Here is a 26,945-nt window from a genome sequence, read left to right as displayed (position 1 = left end):
TGGAAGGGACCTTGCGAGGCCATCAAGTCCAGGCCCCTGTCCTCTCAGCAGGACCTCAGCTGAGACAAGGGAGTGCTATGCAAGCAGTTGCAGGCAGACGTAGCCAAAGTGCAGCTGAGCTCACAGGCAAGAAGTGTGGGTGGTAAGGTAGGGAAAGCAGCTCCAAAGGGCTTTTGATAGCTGAAACCACAGAACGGACATGATATGGGGTTTGATTTCTGGTTCTGCTGTAAGTATCTGATGGCTACCTAAGTATTTAAGTGGGGACAAAAAATACATATAATCTTCTAATGTGCTATGGGTAATTTCAGTGGAAGTTTAGACTCCTTGAACCTTATGGGGAAGCAATTAAATACTCCCAACAATGGCAAATACCAACTACCACCCAGGTTGGCCACATGGTATTTACGCTGGGCTATGCAGCACAGTGCTTGGAAGCAGAGAGAGTGTCCAGGCTCAGCAGGTCATGGCCTTTGTCTGGATAGAGTGCTATACCAAGGGTACTGTCAGCACCGGGCAAATTAGTTGAAACAATAGCAAAGAATAAGATTGTCAGACATGTAGAACGTAATTTGTTGGGCAAAAGTCAACATGGTTATCTGTAAAGGGAAATCATGTTTTACTAATCTATTAGAATTCTTTGAAGGGGTTAACAAACATGCAGACAAGGGGGATCCCATAGATATAGTATTCTTAGATTTCCAGAAAGCCTTTGACAAAGTCCCTTGCCAAAGGCTCTTGTGTAAATTAGGTTGTCATGGGATAAGAGGGACGATCCTTTCATGGATTGAGAACTGGTTAAAAGGTGGGAAACAAAGGGTAGGATTAAATAGTAGATTTTCTGAATGGAGATGGGTAAGGAGTGGTGTTCCCCAAGTCCTAGGACTCATCCTATTCAACTTATTCATAAATGATCTAGAGAAAGGGGTAAGCAGTGAGGTGCCCAATCACTGAGTGTGGTGAGATTTTTCTTTGAAGTGCTTCAGAGTCTGCTTTCATCTTCACTATTTTGAACAGTTTCGTATCAACCTATCCTTTACATCCGCTTTTGACCCTCAAAAAAGATATTTTGGCATTAGAAAAGGTTCAGAAAAGGGCAACTAAAATGATGAGGGGTTTGCAATGGGTCTCATATGAGGAGAGGTGAAAGAGACTGGGACTGTTCGGTTTAGAAAAGAGGCGACTCGGGGTTGGGGGGAGATATGATAGAGGTACATAAAATCATGAGCGGTGTGGAGAGGGTGAATAAAGAAAAGTTATTTACTTGTTCCCATAATTTAAGAACTAGAGGACACCAAATTAAGTTATCAGAGAGGAAGCCGAGTTAGTCTGTATCTTCAAAAACAACAAGCCGTCCTATGTTACCTGCTTCATCAGATCCACGAAAGCTTATGCACCAAAATATCTATTAACCTATAAGGCACCACAGGACTTCTTGTTGTTTTCAAATTAAGTTAATGGGTAGCATGTTTAAAACTAATAAAAAGTTTTTTCACACAGTGCACAGTCAACCTGCGGAATTCCTTGCCAGAGGCGGTGAAGGCCAGGACTATAAGAGAGCTCAAAGAGCTAGATAAATTCTTGGAGATTAGGTCCATAAAAGGCTATTAGCCAGGGGGTAGGAATGGTGTCCTGGCCTCTGTTTGTCAGAGGCTAGAGGTGGATGGCAGGAGACAAGTTGCTTGATCATTATCTTTGGTCCACCCCCTCTGGGGCACCTGACACTGTTGACAGATGGGATGCTGGGCTAGATGGACCTTTGGTCTGACCCAGTAATGGCCATTCTTATGTTCTTAAGGGGACTCATCTCTGGTGAAAGTTGCATTATCAGGGCCCACAGTCCCCTGAAACAGCATCAAATAAAAGGGAAAACAGAAGTAACACTCCATCCGTCAAATGTTGAGGCTCATGTAATCAGGCACAAAAGTTTGGTGGTGCCCAGAATTTGGGTCCCTCCCCCATCTGTCTAAGACTCTGGAACTCTGGGTGAGGGATGGCTGCAGGCCCAGGGAGGGAGTTCGGTTGGTGAGTTCAGGCTCTGGTCTGGGCAGGATATTGGAGACAAGAGGGGGCGGGGCGCTGGCTCTGGGAGGGAGTTTGCAGGTTCTGGACTGGGAAAGAGATTTGGATGCAGGCTCCGGGATGTGACATGGGTGCAGGTTCTGGGAAGGAATTTTGGTGCAGGAGGGGATGAAGAGTCAGGCTCTGGGGCGGAGTCAGAGGGCTCAAGAGGATGGACAAGGCTTTGCTCTGTGGGGGTGCTGCCACTGAAATCAGCAGGGCCAGGGACACTTACCTGGACCCCTCCCCCCACTGGCAGCAGCTCCTGGGGAGGGTGGGGGTATGTGTACACCACTGCCCCATGTCTGCCCCTTGTGCTCCTGCTATGCATCCTCTGGCCAGCCTGCCACCCCCAGGTGATTTAAAATGAACCAGGGCCCTTGCCGTCACCATAGGCAGTGCTGTGGGGCTAGAGCAGCTTCCTGTCTGCTCTGGTTTCCCCACTTGGCTGCTGGCATGTCCCTGCAGCTTGGGATGAGGAGTTGTGTCCCTGCATTGCTGCAACTGTGGAATCTTGGACTTGGTGGGAGCCGTGCACAGAGAGCCCCCTCCCTCTAGCCTGGCACCACAGGAATGCACGTGCTGGCAAGCTGCATGAAGTGAGCAGTAGGAAGCTGCTCTAGCCCCACTGCACTGCTGGGGCCCCTGGGCCATTTTAAGTCATCCGGGGTGGCAAGTTGGCAGGGAAGAGACCTGGCCCCAAATTTTGGTGGAGCTGGGCCTGGGCCGACGCATATTTGGCATTTTCCTTCTCAGTGTCCATAGCAAAGGGAGCTCTCTCTCTCTTTGAGGATGCTGCCACTGAGATCAGCAGGGCCAGCCACTGCATGCTTGGTCAGGTATTTAATGAGCACATTACACCCCACTATTTCCAAAACACAAACATCTAAGAGCAAGGAACAAGGTTACTGGGACAGCAGAACGCTTGCACTAGCCTTGTGAGGGGTGATCCGGATTCAACCCAGAGATTTCCAATGTTAGCTACCAGGCTTTGACACCTTACTGCAGTGAGATTTCTCAGAGGGGAGACTTGGCATTTCCTGGAACCAGGGGTCACCTGTTGGGGCCCCAAAAGCATTCAGCACTGTGAGGACTCTTGGACAGCACACTGTTGATGACAGCAAACAGGTTAGAGCAGCCAGCACTAGTCATTGCCTTACTTTTAGTGCTGGAGTTTCATCAATGAGGTCAATGGCACTGTTGCCATTTAGCCATGTTTGCTGGTTTTTGGAATACAAAATATGATGATTAAGGTGCCAATCCTACAATAAGCCCTAGGGTGCTGGGTCCCAAACACTACTGCAGTCTTCGGGGAATACACTCCCAGTACACAAACCAGATACAATTTCAGATAAAGCAGTTTTAGTTTTATATTCAGTACAAATGTTTATTTTTGCAATGAGAACTGCACAAAAAAACCTTTAGTATATAAGTGAAAACTCTATGAATTCCCTTCTACAAATGTCTAAAGTGTTTAATACAAGTCTCAAATTCACTGACAATTATTTGCCAAGCGTTCCGTGCAAAAAGTACAGTGGGATTGTACGTTTTTCTTATTCTTTTGTACAGGACTAAAGAGGGGGGGAGAAAATAACCAGGATTACATCATTTAGACTTGACTTCTATAGTAAGAGGATGCATTCTAATGTCCATAACTGTTAAATCATACACAAGGGGATGGGGGGGGGAATTAAATAGTGTAACATCTGAATTACAACCCAATTATAAACACACATAGTAAAACAGGAAAAAAACCCATGAGAATAGGGAAAAAAAACAACAAAATGAAACACAAACCAAACCTTTGGCAGAAAAAAAAACTGAAGGAACCATTTCTCCAGCTAAAGATACCATGCTATGGTCATCATTCGGTGACATGTAAAAACAAACAAAAATGCACAGAAAAGAACAAGAATACAGCTTTAAAAAAATATTTAAAGTTACAGAATACGTAGGTGCAACTTGTAAACGTTTCCAGCTATTTGCAAACAATACAGAGGTGAGCAAGAAAGGGGAAAAAAAGACTCTTGGATTAACCCACCAGTCTAAAAAATGCTACCGCTACTCCGAATTAACTACTGACGATAAAGGTTTGGCAAATTTCAAATGCAAAAAAGGGTTGAACATTAAAAAAGGACTAATATCGCTATTGACTAGATACGGGGGGTTTGTTCTTTGCATACATATAAATTATATAATATTTGTTTTTTTTTTTATTTTACAACCTAGGGTGCTCTCTTAGAAGTTCCAGCACTTCCAACTGGTTTGTTTTTTTTGTTAGCAATATGGTGGATTTTATGTACAATCGCAATGAGTGTGTGTGTGTGTGTGTGTGTGTGGTCACTCTTACAGCGGATGTGCACTTAAAAATACCCGGAAAACCCTGAGCTTAAAATTAAAGAAGGGAGGAGATGATCACCCAAAGTGCTTTCATAAGAAGAGAAGAGCTTGGAAAGAAGAATACTGAACAAGAAGGGTGAGAGATGGAAGCAGCTCACCCTGCAACTCTGTGTGAGGTTCAAGAGATGTTGTTGGAAGAGGTTAGAGAAGCCAGAGGTTCAGTTTCCCACACCTATGATCTAACACCACAATGCACAACCCAAAAAAGACTGAAATCCAGAGGCAATTTCCAGACCATGATACCGGCCTGTTCTGAAGAGGCTGCAGCTCAATCTCAGGGAAAGGATCACTAGAAGTGACATTACTAGCCCTCAGGACATGGGAATAGCATCTTCCCTACTTCTCTCTTCATGATTATTCCATGCCCTACAATGCCATGAGGTTTTGCTCCTGCCAGTTCATGGGGATCAAGCAAGTCCTATTTGCCTGGCTTGGCACAGCACAGAGAATCTGCCCACACTTTACCCAATTTGGGGCCCTATCAACCATTTGCCAGCAGCATGAGGATGGCACCTAATTTGCATGAATTCTATTGTAAGTGGGAGGCCTTAGCTCACAAGCAAACTACAAGTCCCAGCATACACTGATCCTGGCCAGGCCACAATCCTGAGCACAGAATACTGGAACCTTTCAGATTACAGCTGTATTTTAAATTTAAGGGCAGCCACCATTTGTAGATCCACATTCGAACATCTCATCTAAACAAACTCACTAGTTCCGAGACTAAGCTGTCACAGGTCCAGCATGGGACTCTTACCAAGCAAGAACAGAGATGTTGCTCTTTTGAGTTCCCCTTTGTAGCAGAAGCACGTTCAGTTAATGAAATTCTCTGGTGTAGGTTCTCCTAGACAAGGGAAATCAGGACTTTCCACTAGAGACAGACAGTTCACTGGGAAGATTTTCTGAAACAGGCAGCAGAAAAATGGGGCTCTACATTCCAAAGCACAAAGATGTCCTCACCTGATGCAGTAAAAAAGTGCCTTATGATAATTAAATAGAATCACACCATCACCCAACTCTGCTTCTCTGGGCTTGCCACTAACTCTGGTTAGCACAGCGGGGTTAAGAGCTGTAGAGATGAGGGACTTGAGTGTCATGACTGTTCTTTTTGTCAGTACAAGGTTCAATCCCTGACTAGACTAGAGTGGGGAGGAACCTGTCATTTTAGACTAAGTGTTGTTTCATGTATTGGGGAGGGGAGGCACGGCAAATTTATGGGATGGGTTTTTTAGACTTTTTGCAGCCTCCCCACTATTTCAGCCACAGCTGGATCATCCATCATGAGGTCAATCATGTCAGCGAATAGAAACTCATTTAACAGGCTGTTTTCTTTTAAACTGATCCCCCTTCTACAAGCAGCAAAGAATTCAAAGGGATGACAAGAAAGTATCTCAGAAAATACTGAAGTCATTTTATGGCAGACAGTCAAACCCTACAACCTGAGGCTGCTATTCTTGCTTGGTCACTGAGCCAACAGCAAAGTGGAGTTTACCCACACTAGTGCCGCCTAATCTGTCCCATTGTCATGACAGGATCATTCCAGGGAGAGCTGCAGCCAATTCTCACACTAGGGCTTGGAATGTGAAGACAAGTCCCTCCCACCCCATCATCCATGCTCACCCTTCCACCCCCCAAGTCAAACCTCAGAGAACAAGTAATCAACAGAAGCCATGGGGTCTCAAAATGAATAGCTTGGCCAAAGCTTGGAGAAATCTCAGTTCTTGCTCAGAGGGACAAATGTTGCCTCGAGTTAGGCAGGTTCTTGTGCTTGCTTTACATAGTGTCAAGCTACGTCCTTTATCATAATCATGCACACCAGGAAGGGAAGGAGATGCTGTGGGTGTCAGTGCTTCGTGTCCTGGTGTACCCTTGAGGTCAGAGAGAAGGGGGCCAAAAGCAGGATGAAACCTTCATGTAAGGCCAACCTCACTCCACCTTGTCAAGGATCATGGTGCTCCAGCATGGTAGCTGTCCTGGCCCTTGCTTAAGAGGCAGGATGCACAATGATTACCTGGGACAAGATTCCCCCAGGATGGGTACAGGAGAGTCCTCTAGAGTACAGTCAGGAGAGGGGGACAAGCTTTCCTCAACAAGCCTCACTCTTTTAAACAACTTCATCACAAAAGGATTCAAAGAAATGTCAGTACGACACCAGCTTTTAAAAAAAAAGAGATGAGTTTATTCCATGATCAGTACAGACCAAATGCATATTCACCGTATTAAAGTAAAACCGATTGATTACTTTAGTGCTCGCCCAATACTGACACACCAGTATTGTACTGTATAGTGGGTATTTATGGCACATACCGTTTTAACAGTTCCAAGAACAGAATTAAAAGACACACACTTGAAGGCGCATGGGAAGGTGCCTGCTGCTAGTGACTGAGGTTTGACAGGTTTGAAAGGAGCCTTTCCAAAACTGCTGTCTTCACCTGGCCACCTCTCAACCACTCATTTTAGGTATAAAAACTTTAAACATTTTCATCATCTTTTATGACATTTAAAAAAACCCAAAATGTAGCTTTCCGGTTCTACAGTTAAAAATATAGATGAAAGGTTTGAAACTGAGCAAAATATAAGCAGTGTTTTTACACCGAGTTTGGAGGCTCACCAAAAACCTCAAACAAATATATGCCAACTATAGTCACTATACAATACAGCCACGGTTAAACACTACTGACAGGGTGGTAGCTTCCCCTGGTGTTAATGGTTTCCCCACACCACTCTGTAACCCAGTCAAGAGTTGAGCAGTGCCAAACTGCCTGGAGGGGAAAAACAGAGTGAGAGAAACTGACTTTGGTTGGTACTCTAGCTCCAGTTCCTGGACTCCACACAATGCTAAAACAAAAACCTCACTCAAATGGCCAGTTACACTTGACACCGCCACTGTACTATTCCCTTTTTCACAAGCGAACACTTACAGAGAATGGCTGCCAGCTAAAGGCTTGTGGGAAGTTAAGTTAAAGGCAAAGCCAGTGATGAAACGACCAGACACAGCTTGTATATTTTTCCAGATGGACCCAGGTCTCCTATTGTGCCAGGATTCTCCTATATGCACCCTCTCAGCGAAGACCATCTCAGACTGTCATGACACAGCACTGTTTATTCATAGACATTCTGTAACTCAGAACCTTTATAGATAGAAAAGGTGTGAAGAACATGAAGTCCTAGACATACTGTGAATACGTTTGGCATAGAGAATGTCGAGTGATCAGGGCACCCTTCCCAGCAGCTGCATGTCCAATCAAACCTAGTACGTTGTTGGCTTGTCTTGGTCGGTCTTTCTTCAGTGTGTGAGGGGGGGTGGGGGGGGCAAAAGTCAAACTGTAAGGCAGACTCTGCTGATCCTTCTGAGGCCTTGACTGAAAGATCCGCAATGGTCATACATGCAGAAGGGCTGCAAGAATGCTCCCCCTCCCAGCCGCCGTTAACACTATGGAGAGTCAAAGATTCGCCGGGAAATTAAAGAGTCAGGAGAAGAAAACCAGGCGCTATTAGAAAAGATTCTCTTCGAATATTGCCAACAAATCACTCTGGAAATTCATGTCGATAGTAGCTGCCATCTGAAGGGGAAGAGAAGAAAGGAGAGTTACAAAGGCTGCAGGGTAGCTCACAGGAACACACAGCAGGGACACTGCACTTGACTCAACGGTTGGCACTAGAGGCCAGGGATTATGCTCAGTTACCTAAATTTTCTACTAGCATCAAGTACTTTTGCCACATAGAACTGGAACCTAAGTCTCCTGGCACAGTTGTCTGCCTATCTGTAAAACCATAGAGCAGCAGTCCCAATCTTTTCCAGATGGGGACCCATTTTGACAATTCAGGAAGACTTGGTGACCGAAGGCAATTCAAAACTAGGTGGGGGAAGCAGTGCCGTAACTAGCTAATTATGCATCTGATGCAAGAACATAAAATTGTGCCCCCTTCATGTTTATATATTAATAGTTATTGCATAAAAAAGGGAAACATATTAATAAAATAAACTATAATAAATAAAGGGTGTTATTATTTTATTATACTTAATCTGACTTGTGGTGAGGGAAAGATTCATCCTCAAACCGCTCCTCCCTATGCCCGGCTTAAACCCCCACTCTGAGGCTGGAGGGGAAGTCACAAACAAAAAATGAAAAGTAACAGAGAGGGAGCCGTGCTAGTCTACATACTATCAAAATAAAAAGCAGTCAAGTAGCACTTTAAAGACTAGCAAAATAATTTATTAGGTGAGGTTTCGTGGGACAGACCCACTTCTGCAGAAGAAGTGCTCACCTAATAGAAGTCCCACGAAAGCTCACCTAATAAATTATTTTGCTAGTCTTTAAAGTGCTGCTTGACTGCTTTTTGTTTTAAAAAATGAAAACTGAGAAATCAGCTACATAGCAGAGAAGGGGGGCAAAAGGTGAGAAGAGAAAAGGGTGTGTGTGAAAACTACTGCCAGAGACTATTAAGTGGCTTGCCTAGGATCACTATGAATATTAAAGACACAGAAGCAGTCTTTGTAATGCGTAAGGCACGGGTGTCCAGCTTTTCTTTCACTGGGAGCCATAGGGCAATTTTTAAAATGTTCCAGGGGCTGAACACAAAATAGCCCCAAGCCACTACCACCACCCCACGCCCAACCTTAGACCCTCCCCACAGTCCCAAACAGCCCCCAGCCTTAGACTCCCCCAGAAACAGCAAACGGCCCCCAGCCTTAGACCCCCTCCAACAGCCTCCAGCCTTAGGCCCCTCCAACGGCCCCAAACCACCCCCAGCCTTAGAACCCCAACTTTGCAGTCCCAAACTTCCCCCAGTTTTAGACCCTTCCGCAGCCCTAAACTGGCCCCAGCATTAGATACTCCCCCTCCTCCCACAGCCTCCTCACTGGGTCTGCTAGGCTGGGCAGCTCCCCCAACCCTCCTGCTCCCAGCAGGTAACAGTCGTTAAAACCAATTAACTCACATGTTAAACTTTCAGCATCTAGGTGTAAGGTAACTGCTATCTCTAGTGATATACAGCTGCCTGAGGTAGCAGTGTCAAAATACTGCAAATGCCCAGCTGGTGACCCTTAGCAAATCTAATGGTGACCCATGGGTTCAGAATCTCTGCCACAGAGTGATGCTCTCTCACCCATCTTATTGTCTGAATATCTGCTTCTAAGAGCCATACATCAGAGTGCCCGATATCCCCTTTCCCACTCACCGCCTCCCTGCGCCTTCGCTCCTGCTCCCGTTTTCTGGCCATCTCTCGCTGCTGATCAAGCATGGACTGAGAGGACTGAGGCTGAGAGCTCTGTGCTTGGGGCGCAGAGGCTGCAGCTGAAACCTGCTGCTGCTGCTGCTGCTGCTGCTGTTGATGCTGCTGCTGCTGCTGCTGTTGTTGTTCCTGGCGTCTTCGGACTTCTTCCTGAACTCTGCGAGCTTGCTCCAAGGCATCCTCATCATCACGACTCCTGCCAAGACCCAACAGTGTCACTGGAATGGTGGCAGTTTCTAATACAGCTCCTGGGGGTACTGTTGGGTCCTTCTTCCATACCTAGGCCTGGCTCGTCATTGTGTGACGAAAGACTATTTGAGAAAATAACATTCTAGATGGGAAGGGAGGTCTCGGATTTGTTCCTTGTGTGACCTGTACATTACAGAGTCCCATGGATGCCTTCCCTCCCCATCGTGATCTCAGTCTTCCCACTGGAACTCTAGCAACCACTGACAGAGTGAACTCTCTGAGGAAAGGACTCAATATGACATTTGTTTAATTCCAGGTAGCTGGAAACAAGACCAGCCTGCACCACGTGTCCAGATATCTCCTGCAGCACTCCCAGTTGGACAGCAGTCAGGGAAGGGGTTTTTGCTTTGTGGAACTTATCGCATAGTCAAGCTGCCCATTATGCAACACGCTGGACTATGGAACGAGTAGTGATTAGCACTGAGAGATTCTTGCCCATATTGCTTCTTACTTAACAGTAACGTCGGTCTGCTCAAGAAGGAGCCAAGAGTAGACGTTATCCAGCAGCACACACAGATAATTCAGTGGTATGAACTGTGAACAGAGTATCATGCTTGAGTGCTACAACTTACACTGACTCTGAGTGGGCAAGGAGCACATCTTGTGAGCCCACCATGGAAGCAGTGAGTATCTGACAGAGTTCCTGAGCACCCACACATCTAGGGTAACAGAGTCCAAGTATAACCCATGGGAACTAGAGAAAACATGGCCTAGACAATAGGGCTACATCTGATACACCCCCTCAAAAGGGTAGCGGGACAGCCCCTACCCCTCACCATCTTCTGGTTGCTCTTGCTGCAAAACCTGTTTTCGAAGTCTAAGCAGTGGCTTCAAGGCACCAAGCTGAGGAATGAAGCAAAGAGCAGCAGAAGTGACTCTCCCCAGTGTGGACACAACCCTATTCACAATACCTTGGTACCCTGGGGAAATGAGCTTTAGGAGCAATGAGATGCAGAGGTGCAGGCCTCTCACCTCATCCTCTCCTGCTCCCTCCTCAGCCGCTCCTTCTCCTTTTCCACCTGTTCTGCCTGAGCTTTGAGTGCTTTCTCCCGCTCCTCCTTCTCCCGCGCTGCCCTCTTGAAATGCTCAAAGCTGTCACTGGAGGACTTTGCTGTGGAAGATGGAGTGGTGGTGGGTTTCTGGACCAAGCTTGCCCACGAGCCCATGTTCTTTATCTTCAGATCCTGTGAAGTCAAGAAAGGAGCATCAGTGATAACCTGGACCATAATTAGCAGACAAAGCCTCCAGCTAATGTTAAGAATTCACAGTAACATGATGAGTCTGGCAGAAACCTTAGTGCTAGGCATTATGGTTGAGTTCAGAGTGACAGAAGAGTCCACACAACTCCCCCAAAATCATTTACTGAAGGGGACACAACCTTCAGCACATGTGACCTGTTTCAATTCAGCTCGGACAACTAATGGAAGAGGAGGTTACTTATTGGTAAGTGGAGGTTCAAAATGTGTGGTTACTATCTGTATTACGTTGAAGGATTATGCATGCACCTAAAATCAGGGAATTTGAAAGTAATGTACAGAGGTCTGTGCATGTGCCCTGGCTCACTGTGTGCTTCCAGCGTAGGTAATAAAGGATAAGGTAGATCAACCACGTCACTAGTTCCTTCTCCAGTGTGAATCAGATAGCTCTTTAGCAGAAAGGAAAGAAGGTAGGAGTAGAATACAGATGGGGACTGCGCATCTCAAAGAACCTCTAATTACATGTAAGTAACATCCTCTTCTTTTTCAAGTGATGATCCCTACTGTATTGCAGTGATGGTGATTAAAAAAGCAGCACCTAAGTTGGAGGAGGTTGCAAGGATAAGGATGAAGGTGTGCAGAGAACTGCCAATCCAATGAACACATCTGCCACTGAGGAGTCTTGCACTATGATGTCAGGTGCTGCAAAGGTGTGTAAGAACTTCAGGTGGCTGTTCCACATTGGTCCCTAACTGAAGAGTGTCCATGGGTAAAGTCTCATCTCTTATGGAGTGAGCCCATATCCTCGTGGACACAGGTACGTCTGATGGTAGCAAAATGTAATCACCGGATCATGGAATACTAGGGCTGGAAGGGACCTCAGGAGGTCATCGAGTCCAGCCCCCCCCCCGATTCGAGCAGGATCAACCCCTAATGTCACATAGCATTCATGTACAGCTCCTCTGGGTGGAGATGGCTTGTCCCGACTCTTTTTGTTACTGCAACAAATAGCCTAGAGGAGTTCTTGACTGGTAATGTAGTTGATGTTGCTCTGCATATAAGTGTAGTTTCAGGAAGAAAACAGGTAAGTGAACTGATTCATTGATGTGAAACTGGGAGACCACCTTTGGTGAAAAACTGGGGTGTTGATGTAGAGGAAAGACCCTTGTTGAAGGCCATAAAAGGTGGGTCCACTATTATAGTTTCAAGCTCACCAACCCTTCTTACAGAAAAGGAGAAAGGAAGGTGAAAGGAGGGACAGAGCATGATGGTAACAGTTTCAAGGGTGGTTTCATTAGCAAGGAGAAAATTAAGGTCATGTCCGTTAAGGGTGTAAACTCTTGGAGGGGTTACAATGAGGCTTCCCAAAACTTAGTGTGTGTGTAAAGTTGGTGTAACCATTGACTGGAAAACAGAATGTGGAGATCAGCAACAAGTAGACTCACAAAGAGTTGAGGCAAGACCTGATGATTTCAAGGACAGAACATAATTCAGGAGCAGGGAGACCCCATCCATTCAGGCAGAAGTACTTTTTTTGGACCCAAGTTGACAAATTTCTATTTGGCTCAGTAACATTGCCTACTGGAGTCCTTCCTCCTGTTGGGAAGGCTGTCTTACTCTGCAGCAGAATATACACATCTTATAGCAAATGCACATTTAAACACCATGTTCTGAAGTGGAGTGCATATGGATTTGGATGCCTGATTTCGCTCTTGTGCTGTGTCAGAAGATTGGGGAAGACGTGGAGGGAAACTGGTGACTAGGATGACTTCCGGAAGAGACTGTGGAAACTAGCATTGACTGGGCCAGCAGAGGGCAGAAGAATGACCACTGCTCTGTCTCATTGGGTACTCTGTGTTAGAAAAACCATGAAACCATGGTGGAAGTGAATGAGCAGACGAAAGGATTGGCATGACTTTCTTACATCTCAGAATTCTAGGATATGTATGTGCAGCCTGGATTCATGGGGAAATCACATGCCCGCTGTCATGCGCTCATCCACGTGGGCCCTTCAGCCTATCAAGTATGCATTGGTAATGACAGTCTTGTCTGGGAAGAGGGAAACCCCAAAACCTATATGACATGACTTTGATTACCATTGGAGGGACGATAGCATGAAATCCCCCTGATGGTTTGCTGAATAAAGGGACTGGAGCTGTGTCTAAAAGCTGTGAAGGTGAAGTTGTGCAAAATGGGTTACACACCTATATACAGTCATGTAGCCCACGGAGGACCTGCAGGTCCTGCTTGGTACATACTGAATGCTCATGGTGTGAGTCAGGACATTGCTCACTGTCTGGAAACAGTGTTTCAGGATAGAACTGATAGCCCCTATGAAGTCCAGAGACTGTGGAGTCTAGCATTGATTTCTTGACATTGAATTTGGCTGAAAGGGATAAAAGGAAGTTGAGCAACATGGAGGTTGATGCTACGGCCTCTTGTTTGGATAGTGCAGTTAAAGGCCAGTCTAAAATCTGACATAGGCTGCCAAGATTCAAAAACACTTTGATGACAACTTGGAGCAGCAGCTATCCTGAAGAGGAACACCCCATACTGGAAAATAGTGGGTGTCCACAGTAAATTTCAGCCAATGTATGTGATAGTAAACCACCTTTATATTGAGAGCCATAAATCACATGTTGTTTTGTAAATTTGGGATAATGGCTGCCAGCGTGACCATACAAAACTAGAGCTTGCGAATGAAGCAGCTAAGATACCGAAGACTGAGGACTGGTCTCCACCTCCCTTTCTTTTTGAATACCAGGAAGCTGGGTACTTTGTTCCCTGGTATTCTGGGAGGATGGGTGAGTCCTACTGCTCCCTGTTGTAATAAGGGACACTTGGATGAGACTGATATTGTGAGAGTGGAACCTGAAGGAGGTAAGGGTGGGGAGCCATGTCGGAGATAATGTGATAAGGGAGAAGCGGTGGATGTGGTATACCTAGACTTCAGTAAAGCATTTGACACGGTCTCACATAATATACTTATCAATAAACTACGCAAATACAACTTAGATGGGGCTACTATAAGGTGGGTGAACAACTGGCTGGATAACCGTACCCAGAGAGTAGTTATTAATGGCTTTCAATCCTGCTGGAAAAGTATAACTAGTGGGGTTCCACAGGGGTCTGTTTTAGGACTGGTTCTGCTCAATATCTTCATTAACAATTTAGATACTGACATAGAAAGTACACTTATTAAGTTTGCAGATGATACCAAGCTGGGAGGGGTTGCAACTTCTTTGGAGGATAGGGTCATAATTCAAAAGGATCTGGATAAACTGGAGAAATGGGCTGAGGTAAACAGGATGAAGTTTCATAAGGACAAATGCAAAGTGCTCCACTTAGGAAGGAACAATCAGTGTCACACATCCAGAATGGGAAAGGACTGCCTAGGAATGAGTACAGCAGAAAGGGATCTAGGGGTTATAGCGGACCACAAGTTAAATATGAGTCAACAGTGTGATGCTGTTGCAAAAAAAGCAAACATGATTCTAGGATGCATTAACAGGTGTGTTGTCAACAAAACACAAGAAGTCATTCTCCCGCTCTACTCTGCGCTGGTTAGACCTCAGCTGGAATATTGTGTCCAGTTCTGGGCACCGCAGTTCAGGAAGGATGTGGAGAAACTGGAGAGGGTCCAAAGGAGAGCAATGAGAATGATCAAAGGTCTAGAGAACATGACCTATGCAGAAAGGCTGAAGGAATTGGGCTTGTTTAGTTTGGAAAAGAGAAGATTGAGGGGGGACATGATAACAGTTTTCAGGTATCTAAAAGGGTTTCACAAGGCAGAGGGAGGGAACTTGTTCTTCCTTGCCTCTGAGGATAGAACAAGAGGCAATGGACTTAAATTGCAGCAGGGGAGGTTCAGGTTGGACATTAGGAAAAAGTTCCTAACTGTCAGGGTGATCAAACACTGGAACGAATTGCCAAGGGAGGTGGTAGAATCTCCATCACTGGAGATATTTAAGAAGAGGTTAGATAGATGGCTTTCAGGGATGGTCTAGAAAGTGCTTGATCCTGCCATGAGGGCAGGGGGCTGGACTCGACGGCCTCTTGAAGTCCCTTCCAGTCCTACTCTTCTATGATTCCTTGCACTGCTATCAGTGCCGCTCACATGGATTTTTCAAGAGGATTCCCATGTCTTGCAGATGGCTGGTGATAACAGTACTGTTAGACCGGTGCTTAACTGGATTCCACTGCTTGTGGAACTTCTCATGCTTACATACATATACATCTCACAGAGCTGGAAGGGACCTAAAGAGGTCATTGAGTCCAGTCCTCTGCCCTCTCAGCAGGACCAAGCACAATCCCTGACAAGTTTTTTTTCAATATATTTACTCCAGACCCCTAAATGGCCTCCTCAAGGACTGAACTCATAACCCTGGGTTTAGCAGGCCAATGCTCAAACCAGTGAACTATTGCATCCCAATAGTGCAAACTCATGGAAAGAGCATCCACTGGTTTTGACTCTGAAGAAGACTTAGTACCATGCTTATGGGTATGCTTCCTTACCTCCCAGTTACATCCTGCCATGGGGCTTGTAGGGGGTAGTTCTGCCTGTACTGGCTTGGATATGGTAATGGGAAGCATGCGTTCCTCACTGACTCAGGCTGATATATAGGTGGAGCTCCCTTGCTGGGGTCCAAGCGAGGCCTCCTGGCAAACTCTGTATGGTACTTCCAGAAGTAGAAGGCCTGGCCATATTGGTTGTGGCTGGGAAAGGATTTGTAAATACTACACCTGGATATGATGCAAGTAAAGGCAACTCTGTGTTCATCATTTATGAAAAACTTCAGGTGGCAGGAGGTGCAGTTTGGAGCCCAGAATCTCGGGCACAGTTCAGTACCTGCACACAAGTACTAGGTGGGAGTGTTGGGTAAGAAAAAAAAAAAGAAACCCAAACCTTAACTAAGTGCAAAAAATGTGACAAAAACTAATAAACTGGTAAAACTATGTACAAATATCTTAATTAAAGGTGCATCAGAGAGGAGGACACAGAAGTTCTGACTTTTACCAGGAGGCAGTGACAAGGAACTGGAGACAGTGGGTCAACCCTTCCGCTCTAATACCTTGGATGAAACATGAGGTGGGTCTGTGTGTACATGTAGATCAACAGAGATTACTTTCAGATTCTCGGATTCTGGACACATGGTCCATACGTGTAATCCCTCAGTGGAACACAAACAAGGAGCATTATTGGAAAGTGGTGGTGTTGTCTCTGGACACATGGTGCTCATACATAACGCCTCAGTGGAACACAAACAAGGAACAGTACTGGAAGAACGTAGTGTTACCATCATGAAGGCTGTTCACTGGCATGTATGCAATGAGCTGGCAGTCGCAATCTGCAGCTCCTCGTGCCTGTACTCTAAAACTACCATATCTGTGATCCCACTGTTGCCAGAGGCGTAGGGTTGAATGAACCACAGAGACTGTGCTCCTTCCTCACACACAGAGTCCCCTCTGCATCTAAGCAGCACAGGTGGGAGATGGTTGCCCTGCTGTCCCCAGACTGTTCCTGGTCTACATAGAGCCATCATCTCTCAGTAAGCCTCATTTCACTCACCAGTGTCAAATTCTCTTGAACAAGCACTTACACATAACTATTGACGCAAACCTTCATGAAACAATGAGGATAAGAGAGACCACCGGCTCCCAAATTCTTGCATGCTCTGTGAACCAAGATGTCTCAGGGAAAGCTGATCAAATTTCTGTGGGGACTGATCCCTGATCAGTGGCTCCAATGATTTTCTGGGACATTCTGCACCCTTACAAATATGAACATAAGAATGGCCATACTGGGTCAGACCAAAGCCAACAGACACCAATGCCAGACGCTCCAGAGGGAGTGAACAGAACAGGTAATCAAAGTGATCTCTCTCCTGTCCTGTCTTTCCTCCACTTCTTCTGTATAAAGAAAAACTTCCTTTGGTTAGTTTTAAACCTGCTACCCATTAATTTCATTTGGTGACCCCTCGTTCATATCTTATGGGAACAAGTAAATAACTTTTTCTTATTCACTTTTTCCATACCAGTCATGATTTTATAAACCTCTATCGTAACTTCCCTTAGTCTCCTTTTTCCTAAGCTGAAAAGTATCAGCCTTTTAAATACTTCTTCATATAACACCCATTCCAAACCCCTCATAATTTTTGTTGCCCTTTTCAGAACCTTTTCCAATGCCAACATATCTTTTTTGAGATGAAACCACCACATCTGTATGCAATATTCGAGATGTGGGCATGCCATGGATTTATATAGAGGCAGTAACATATTGTCTTACTCTCTTTCCCTTTTTTAATGATTCTTAGGGTTGTGTTTGCCTTTTTGACTGCTGCTGCTGCAGGCTGAAGTTTTCAGAGAATTATCCACAATGACTCCAAGATCTCTCTCGGGTAGTTATACCTAAATTAGTCCCCATCATTTTGTATGAATAGTTGGGATTTTTTTAAAATGTGCATTACTTTATTATCATTAAATTTCATTTTCCCCACTATCTGGATGTTAAATTTTATTATATTGTTGTCACTACTTCCAAGTTATGAGTTAACATACACAGAAAGGAATCAGAGATGTAGCTGTGTTAGTCTGTACCTTTGAGAACAACAAGAAGTCCTGTGGCACCTTACAGGCTAACAGATATTTTGGAGCATAAGCTTTCATGGGCAAAGACCCGCTTCAACAGATGCATCTGTTGAAGCGGGTCTTTGCCCATGAAAGCTTATGCTCCAAAATATCTGTTAGTCTATAAGATGCCACAGAACTTCTTGTTCTTCACGGAAAGAAATGTTATTCTTTAGCTCCCAAGCAGCCAACCACTATACCCTGCTAATGAGAATTAACCACATCTCACAGTACAGCCATAGCCACCCTTTCAGCTGAATGTCTCAAAACAATTCACAAACAAACATTCCCCCTCCTGCAAGGAATGGGTAAGTATCATTTCCAAAATGGAGACACAGACTCAAGGAGAAAGCAGTTGCCCACAGAGCTTCACGTTTTTTTCCCCAGACCCCAAGCTATGACTAAATGTGCCTGTTTAACAATATTTTAAGTGGTGTTATAGTCATATTGGCCCCTGGATATGAAAGGTAATACATTTTATTGGACCATTTCTGCTGGTGAAGGAACTAGCTTGCAAGCTTCACAGAGCTCTTTTTGTCTCTTCTGGGAAAGAGAGACGTCTGATTGCCTTCTCCAGACCTGAAGAGCTCCAAGAAGCTTGAACTCTGGCACCTTCCACCAATAGGAGCTGTTTCAATAAAAGCTATTGCCTCTCTTACTGAGTTCAATGTATTTTACAACAGCTCTGTGCCTACAGACTCCCTGGCACACAGAGTTGCTCTTACCTTGCAGGAGGCCGGGACAGCCCTCTGCTGCTAGCAAGATGCATTTTCTGCATAGTTCACTAAATTGGACATCTGAAATGATTACCAGTGCTGAGAGGGAAACATGAATACTTCTTCCCAAATGATGTGAAGGATAAAGCTCAGGGATGGACCCATATAGATTCCCCAACTAATCAAGACACTGGGCACATCTCCCATGGTCCAGTGCCATTTTTTCAGTACAGTTAAAGGACTTTCCATCTCTTTCTTTATGTCCCTCAATAACCTAGCAGCAGATCATTCTGTGGGTGAGCTTTGACCTCTACTGCTATTCAGCTAGTATTTTATTCTACATCCAGAATACTAAGTATTACTCCCCATAGCTTAGAAACCATTACAAGACACAGCATCATGGGGAGAGAACACTAAAGCTAGTTTATTTACTCTGGCGAGCTCTACCTTAGCGTGAAGTGACAGGTCTGTTCAATCTGAGATAAGACATTAGGTCAAGTCTGCTCCAACCTGTGTCATAAGCACTAGATGGGGACGCAGCTGAACAGATCAAATCATGAGAGAAGGGACAACTTTGGCCTAGAATTTTTAAGGTCTTTACACCAGGTTCAGCCTCTTCTAGTAGCTTAGCATTTCTATACCCCAACCTGACAAAGAACGTAGGCCAAATGCTGGTGTGTGAGCAAGTCAAATCACAGGCCCCTACACAACCCTTTCCCCAAACTGACTGCATCCAGGCGTGGCAAACTGTTACCTTTTTAGGGGCGACGGGTGTTTTCAGTTCCTGTTTTTGTCTGTCTTTGTCCTGTACTCCAGGTGGCGGCACATTCTGCTCAGGGGGTCTGATTACAGGCCGCCCACCCTCCATTGGTTTCATTTCTGTTCCTGAAACAACACACACCACGGAAAGGGTAAAAGACCATTCCTGCAAGCAGCCAGGATGTCTGAGTTTCCTAATCATTCAGGGAGTCCTGCCCCTTCCTTCCCCACTGTAGAGGGTAGGTCAACAGTCCAAGGTGTCGACTCAGGCTTTCACCATGATGAGCAGTCCATTTCTCCATCTCAGCCTTCAAAGGGAAACAGATTAGCCTACATTACACCCAAAATACACATTTCAACACTAACAGCGCAGGGGCTCCAACTCACTTTGCTGGATATGTGCAGGGGGTTTGATGCTCTCTGAGTGCTTGGGAGGTTCTTGTCGCAACGTGGGGCTGAATGTTTCATTTCGAATGACCGGTGAATGAATCTTCTCTTCCTTTGCCGTCATGGGCTGGGATTGGACGACAGAGGGTGCTCTCAGCTCCTGCCATGTTAGCACATTGAGATGGGTCAGTCACCATCCAAACACCTTCTTTGGTGTAAGTCCATCCCACATCCAGAGAGCCAGTAGTATCCTGAACAATCCACCACGAGGGTCCCACAATGGGACTGGCCTAGCCTCTAACGCATGCTCATGTAGTGTGCACCATTCTGGGCGTGTGTCCAAGCTACCCACGCAGGTAAAGTACCCTATGCTTTGAGAGCAGGGACTTTGGGACCCCACATTCAGGCTATGTATTCCTTTACCTGTTTTTTCGGCTGGATATTTTGCTGAGGTGGTGACTGGTGGCCCAGACCCTGGAACTGGGGCATCTGTGGGGAATGCATCATGAGAGGAGAAGGTGCTTCCCTCAAGTGACCTGGAACAATTCAGCACCAGTCAGTTAACCTGTCATTACTATTGCTTATTCAGACATTATCCAAGATGAGAACTCATTATTCAGACTGAGCAGGACCCTGCTCCCCAAGGCTAATGCCATCTGAAGGCTGAGATTAACCCAGGCACACCTTACAAACATAGGAAGACATTGTAAGGCACACCTTACAAACATGGTGCCAAGCAGAAACCCCTACTGAATCACTAAAAGATCAGTAACATTTTTGCAATGCTTGGGTTTTCCTTGGGGGCCTCTCCTCTGTCATCAAAATCCTGCTCAATCCATTGACATCTGAGAAGGCCACATCCCAAACTCTGATGGCTGAAGGCCACTGAGACATTCCTCATATTTGTCCTACATGCACAGTTCAATAAATAGCATAGAAGGAAAAATTACAAAAGCACATTCTGAAAATAGCATTCCCCACAACAGTCGGGGTCATTATTTAACATTTCTAAAACACCACAAGGATAATGAGCAACAAATATTAATGCAAAATGTTTAAGGCAGAGAAAAAATATTTATCCCTTACACAATAGCCATCTCCCTAACGTAGCATTATCCTTTAACAAAGCTCATTAGAGGCTGTAGAGAAAATAGGTTACTATGAGGGAGACTGGACTGCTGCATCATCAGCTCACATAATCACAGAAAGGTTTAAAATCTGTCCATAGCTATGAGGGCTGAGGCCATGTCTATGTCTGAGGGACCAGTATGAGTACTTTGATATTTTCAGCAACGAAGGAAGGGTCCTGTGGCACCCTTGTAGACTAACAGAAAAGTTTTGAGCATGAGCTTTCGTGAGCACAGACTCACTTCATCAGATGCTCTGATGAAGTGAGTCTGTGCTCACGAAAGCTCATGCTCAAAACTTTTCTGTTAGTCTACAAGGTGCCACAGGACCCTTCGTTGCTGTTACAGATCCAGACTAACACGGCTACCCCTCCGATACTTGATATTTTCAATCAGCCCAGTCTGGCTACAACCACTCATGCAGTCATTGGCACTTTCTGTTCAGCTTTTCAGCCATGCCTCCATGCAAACACAACCCAGAATGGCTGTCATTTAGGCAGGGAAGGCACTTGGGGAAGGGCACTTGCCATACAACCACTTACTGGAGGCTAGCTCTCATGTACATGTTTAGCATTGTAATGCTATCCTGGATAGGTTGGCTCTTTCCAGAGTTTGTCACCAGATTCTAACTATTTGAGTTTTAACATTTAACAAACTATTCAAGGAGACAACAAAGCACTTAACTAGTAAATGGTATTCAAAAGTCACTATACTTCAGTTTATCACCTTTTACCAGACACTAGACTACCAGATGAGCACTTTTGATTTTCATGTGGAACTTCATAACATGCTTGCTAACAGAACATGAGAATCTGAAATCCAAACATAATCAGCAAATCTGGTTTATGCTATTACTATGAAATCACAAACCAAACCCCCTGCCAAAATGGGCAAACAGCCTCTTTTCTAGATGGAGCTTGACAACTGTCTCTTGTTTACAGGATTGGCTGGACTTAAGTGCTGGCAAGGACTGGAATGAAACTTTGCAGGGCACAGCACTAGAAATGTGAATGTGTTTCCTATCTCTGAGCTCCACAATAGTAATTTCCGCCCCCAGTCTGTGATTTAAGCTCCCAGAAGGAAAGCTTAAAGTTCTAAATAGAATATCAAGTTATCAAAGAATTCTTTGCAGACTATGTCTTGAGAACATGCCTGTGCACCAAACTTGATGTCAACTCATATTACCAATATTTGCAAATCACATCCAATCAGGTATCCAGTGGCTTTAATTTGTTTCTAATTGTAGCTACACTGGTAAGAACTCAGAAGGGAAATTTCAGCACTCACCAGCTGAGTAGGGGTCGGGCTTATGGTGCCGTGGTGATGGATGGTGCTGGATGACTTGCTGAGGTTTAGCTGGCTGTGGCGGCGGGGGCGGCGGCTGCTGCTGCTGCTGCGGGGGTGGATGCTGCTGTGGTGGTGGCTGAGACTGAGGGATATGAGGTGGGAATTGCATGGGTTGCATGTGCATTGGCCTCTGCTGCTGCTGCTGCTGCTGCTGCTGCAGCTGTTGCACTGAAGGATGAGCAGGAGGCTGGAGGGGTTGCTGAGGCTGCGACTGGACCTTCACTGAAGGGAGGAGAGGAGTCTGCGGCTGCACTTTCTGCAGCTGTTGAAGGTAAAGCTGCATCTGGCTGGTGCTCAGAGGCAGGCTGTGGTGAGGTGTGGGAGGCTCCTCATCTTCCAGGAGGACCTGGGGAGGTTGAGGCAAAGGCGGCTGGGGGAGCATGGGCTGCTGGTTTATGGCTGTTGACGCTGATGGAGGACGTGAAGGCTTAGGGGGTAGCGCTGCAGCTCGATTACTGGGTCTCGATGGCTGCTGAGGCAGAGCGTTGTGCAAAGCTGAGGCAGAAGAGCAGGAATACATGGCATCAGATACAACAGAAGAAATAGAGCAACTTCCCACAGCAAAACTGCCCAAGTTGCTCTGCTTATTAGACTGTCCACATCAAACAGCAAAAAGATTTGCCATTATCACATCACACAGAATAACCATGGAACACAACTCGCATATAACCTTGTTCCTTAATCATGTGACCACCCATCCTCCTCTAACACACAAATTTATCTCCAGACTTACAAGGCCTGGGACCACATGGTGGCAACTAGGGAACCCAGTGCTGTAAAAGAACCTGTGACTTACAGTAATGGGGTCTCTGTGAGATGTGATGCAGACATGTACTCTGCTTGGTGTATGTGTGGGGAGGCATGCCCCCAGCACAGTGGAGCTGGAGAAAATTAGCCTAACAGAACCTGTAGAGGGTCAGTTCTCATCCCTCACAGCCTCCACATGAGGCAGTACCATCCCAACTCTGCCTCAGTTACTTTTCACTTAATGTCGTCATGTGACACCAACACAAAGTGGAGGGATGGTGGGCTATGCACTACATATCTGCATCAGATCCTGAAAAACCAATTACAATAAATAACCATTCCTTCTTCAAGTACATGTAGCTGTGCGTTCCACTGAGACGACTCACAAGCAGCAGCCCCAGGAGGCAGAGCTCAGTGTACCAAGACAAGGGCTGCAGGGCTGCTATACCAAAGCATGAATCTGAGCTAGAAAATATGAGTACGTAATGGTTCATGAATGTCTGTATCAATGACCACATAACTCTGGAAACACTGAATATGGCAATGTTGCGAAGAAATGTTCTGGACATTCTCTGTTCCCTCAATATGACAAGTTCATCTGCACTGAGGGGCGTAGCCAAGACTATTTCATGCACTGTCAATACAGGATGTTACCCACTTGGAGACTGGGAGGAGACCACTTGACCTTTCATGAAATCTGCAAATGGCATAGATGGGCACGAAGCAGTTTAGTTCTATCCACATAAAAGGCTAGATCTTGCCTGACACTTAACATATGGAGATGCAGTTCCTCTGGAGCTAATGCAGTTTAGTAAAAAACTCCAGTAAATATACTACCTTCTTCCAGTGAAAGAGATCAAGTTAGACAAAAAATTGAATGTCACTGTAAAGTTAGCTTGTCTTTGAAGAATTCTGTATAAAGAAGTTCTGCTATTGGAACCTGAAACTCTCTTTGTAAATCTCATGCTACCAGGAAAGCAGTTTTTTGACACAAGAGTCGAAAGGGACAAGATAATAGGGATTAATGGAGGAGACACCAGTTAGGTCCTACAAGGGAACTGGCTCTCAGATGGAAGATGTAGATGAAAAAGCCCCCTTGAGAGCCTCAATGACATGAGACTGTAGAACAATGTTCTTCCCTGAACAGGGGGACAAAATACTGGCATGGTTACCAGGTGCAGTGTTAATAGACTAAGCGAATGATTCTCAACCTATTTACCACTGTGGGCCACAAATGCACCTCTGTGTGTTATGTGGGCTGCATCCATTTAGTATACATACTATATCCTGAGGATGTAACATCACTTGCAAATGAGTGCTGACTGGACCACAAGCAGCCCACAGGTTGAAAACCACTGTGCTATGTGCCAGCCTCCATGTCTGAAGGTATAGCAGGTAGTCCCAGATGTCTTGGGTAGAAGTCAGTTTTGACTGGAAAAAAAGGCCCATTCCTCAAAAGGCTTCGATTTTGTTAAGGTAGAGGAGTTTCTGCCATTCTGGCAGAAGAGTTTCTACTCCTGAGCAGCACTTGTTGGATAGCCACTGAACACTGCTCTTCTTCCTCACCTTGTGAGACTCACCTTGTGAGATGCCAGAAGCTGAGCACATGAAGAAAGATGTAGCCACGATTCTAACTTAGTCTGTGAGGAAGATGAAACCATGAGAGGCTTAAAAGACACAGCATGAGAAGTTTAGAGAAGCAGTTTTGTCTCGGCCAGAGCACGGCTCAGAGAATCTTGGCCTGAGCCACCTTGAGGATTACCTGAGGGGTGATCAGGATCGAGAAAAAGGTGTACAACTGCGGTGGAGAGCAGCTGACAGGGGAGGCTTGACTGAATCATGGTTGAGAGCAGAGCAAGAGAAATAATATGTCCTGTTGCCCCTTATAGTGAAGGGGATGACTGTTGAGATGCAAGTTGCTATGGAGAAAGGCTTCCTGCTCCAATCACAGTTGCTGTACTTTTAGCAACCCCAGGTGCGCCCTCCAATCTATTAGGGAGGTTTGGCAACAAACAACTTGGTTGGAAAAGGTCAGACAAGGGAACACTTTCGCGCTCATTCCATAGACATATAAACCAGGCAGTCTAGAGAGTAAACATTAGGATGGGAGATTGTCCTAAACCATATTTAAAGGGGATCGAGGCACAACTTTGCAAACTAGACCACCTGTGTGCAAGCAGATACACGGCCCAAAACTCAGGCATGTCTGAACTGCCATGAAAATCTGAGATTGTACATTGAGGCAAAGATGGAAAATTGTCAGAAAAAGGTTGGTCAGTCAAAATGTTCCTGAGGTCATGGAATCTTAACAGGGCTCCATGAACTCAAGATTTTGAGTGGAGCCAATATTGACTTCCTGGTATTTAGGGCTACATCCAGACAATCAAGCAACGCTGGGGGTGGTACTGACATGAACAAGAATCTCCTCTTTGAATTTGCCCCCCTCAGTAACAACCAGTCATTAAGATACAGATAGATGGGAACTCCACTCTTCCTGAGATATACCATAACACCTACACAGCTGTTACGGCACCTCTCAGGAAGAGTGGAATTAATTTAGTAAAAACCCTAGGGCAGAGAGGAAGCTGAGTGAAAACCCAGGATACCAAAAGTGACATTCTGCCATGATGAACTGAAGGAATTATCTGCAGCACAACTGCTACTCTTGGAGGAATTCTGCACCAAAAATTGAGAGAGATTCTGCACTAAAAAAATTAATTCTGTGCACAACATTTTAACCATGGTGGATAAAAACAGATGATTTTAAAAGGTAAAGAAATTAAACTTTATTTAATACTAAATTTCTGATTTAAAAATAACATTGACAATTAGATTTCATCACAAACATGCTACACCTATGTAATTTTTCAGTGCTTTCAATTGCCTTGATTTAAATCAATCCACCCTGATTTTAGATTTCTGCCAAATTCTGTACATTTTTTTCAGCATAAGACAGAAGGAGCCTGCAGTGAACCAGAAGGGTTACTGGGTGTGGATGGGAGAAGTGTGAAAAGGGCTTGTTTTGGGGGGTAGGGCTTGAGGCACATTGGGGAGCCTCTCCCATACATATCCTGCCTGACCCTGAGCCGCTGCCATTAAATCAGTCATATCTACCCTTCTTCCTATACCCAGATATTTCTCCATCTCCCTTCAGCATCCCCATATGTCCCTACATCCCCTTTCTTAATGCAGCCACCTCAACTAGCTCCTGATTCTGTGGCCCAGTCTTCCACCCATCTAACCATTTGGAATCCAGTCTGCTACCTCCAGCAACTCTTGTACCCTGGTGTTTGCTAACATGGCTCAGTGTGAACGGTGTTATGATGAATTACTACTACTGGGGGAATTCTGCAGCACTGGGCATGCACAGAATTCTGCTCATCCACTCTCCATAAATACAAGTCTGCCTTTTGCTTGCCAGAGGCTACTGTGGAATTAGGTCAACCAGCTGTGTTCATATTCTAGAGCAACAGTGGGCTGTTGGCAAAAGCCAGAACTGCACTACTTCATGGGCACAAATGCATCTTCTACTGAAAAAAAATTCTGCAGGACACAAATTCTGTGTGTCTGTAGAGGTGTAGAATTCCCTCAGAAGCAAATAATTGCAAGCGGGTGAAAAGTAGGTGTCTGGAAGATGAAGAGCATGCAGAGAACCCACTTTACAGAATGACCATTTCGAATCCCACGTGTTTGATCTATTTGCTGAGATCTTACCCCTTTTTTTTTAATTTGGGTATCAGGAATAACAAGGAGTAGAAATTATTATCCCTGTGGCCCACTGCTCCCAAAGGCAGCACAGTGGACATGTCCAAGGATCTCTGAGGAGAGACAGGAAGTGGTTGGGAAATGGTGTGTAGAGAAACAGGATGGCATAATCTGATCTGATGGTGCTTATGACCCACTGTTTTGTCAGTGACTGGACCCAAAGCACTGTGAAAGAGGGCAAGCCTGTCCTCAAATTTAGGGAAATGAGGAGGACAGAACAATGATAGAGTGCACTGTGGAGCAAGGAGTCAAAATGGGTGCTTTGAAAGGTGCTAGGGAAAGATTTGGACTGGCCAAATCCCAGACTGAAAGCTTTCTCCTGTGGAATT

General features: G+C 45.3%; 1 protein-coding gene across 13 annotated transcripts in view; it reads right to left on the bottom strand.

The window, feature by feature from the left end:
- Nucleotides 1-6,617: 6,617 nt before the first annotated feature.
- Nucleotides 6,618-26,945, bottom strand: part of BRD4 (bromodomain containing 4) — a 170,572-nt gene continuing 150,244 nt past the window's right edge. For all 13 annotated transcript variants that reach the window (XM_074980071.1, XM_074980062.1, XM_074980069.1 and 10 more), the window contains 7 exons: nt 22,045-22,599; nt 20,054-20,166; nt 19,631-19,790; nt 19,239-19,369; nt 10,918-11,129; nt 9,643-9,892; nt 6,618-8,024 (listed from right to left, as the gene is read on the bottom strand). In XM_074980071.1, the coding sequence (XP_074836172.1) occupies nt 7,956-8,024; nt 9,643-9,892; nt 10,918-11,129; nt 19,239-19,369; nt 19,631-19,790; nt 20,054-20,166; nt 22,045-22,599 (1,490 nt within the window). In that variant the 3' untranslated portion in view covers nt 6,618-7,955. The remainder of the gene's footprint in view (nt 8,025-9,642; nt 9,893-10,917; nt 11,130-19,238; nt 19,370-19,630; nt 19,791-20,053; nt 20,167-22,044; nt 22,600-26,945) is intronic.

Source organism: Carettochelys insculpta, chromosome 29, assembly GCF_033958435.1.
Source record: "Carettochelys insculpta isolate YL-2023 chromosome 29, ASM3395843v1, whole genome shotgun sequence".
In the NCBI taxonomy this organism is placed as follows: domain Eukaryota; kingdom Metazoa; phylum Chordata; order Testudines; family Carettochelyidae; genus Carettochelys; species Carettochelys insculpta.
Note: the sequence above shows the minus strand (reverse complement) of the source record. Positions and strands in the feature narration are given on the sequence as shown.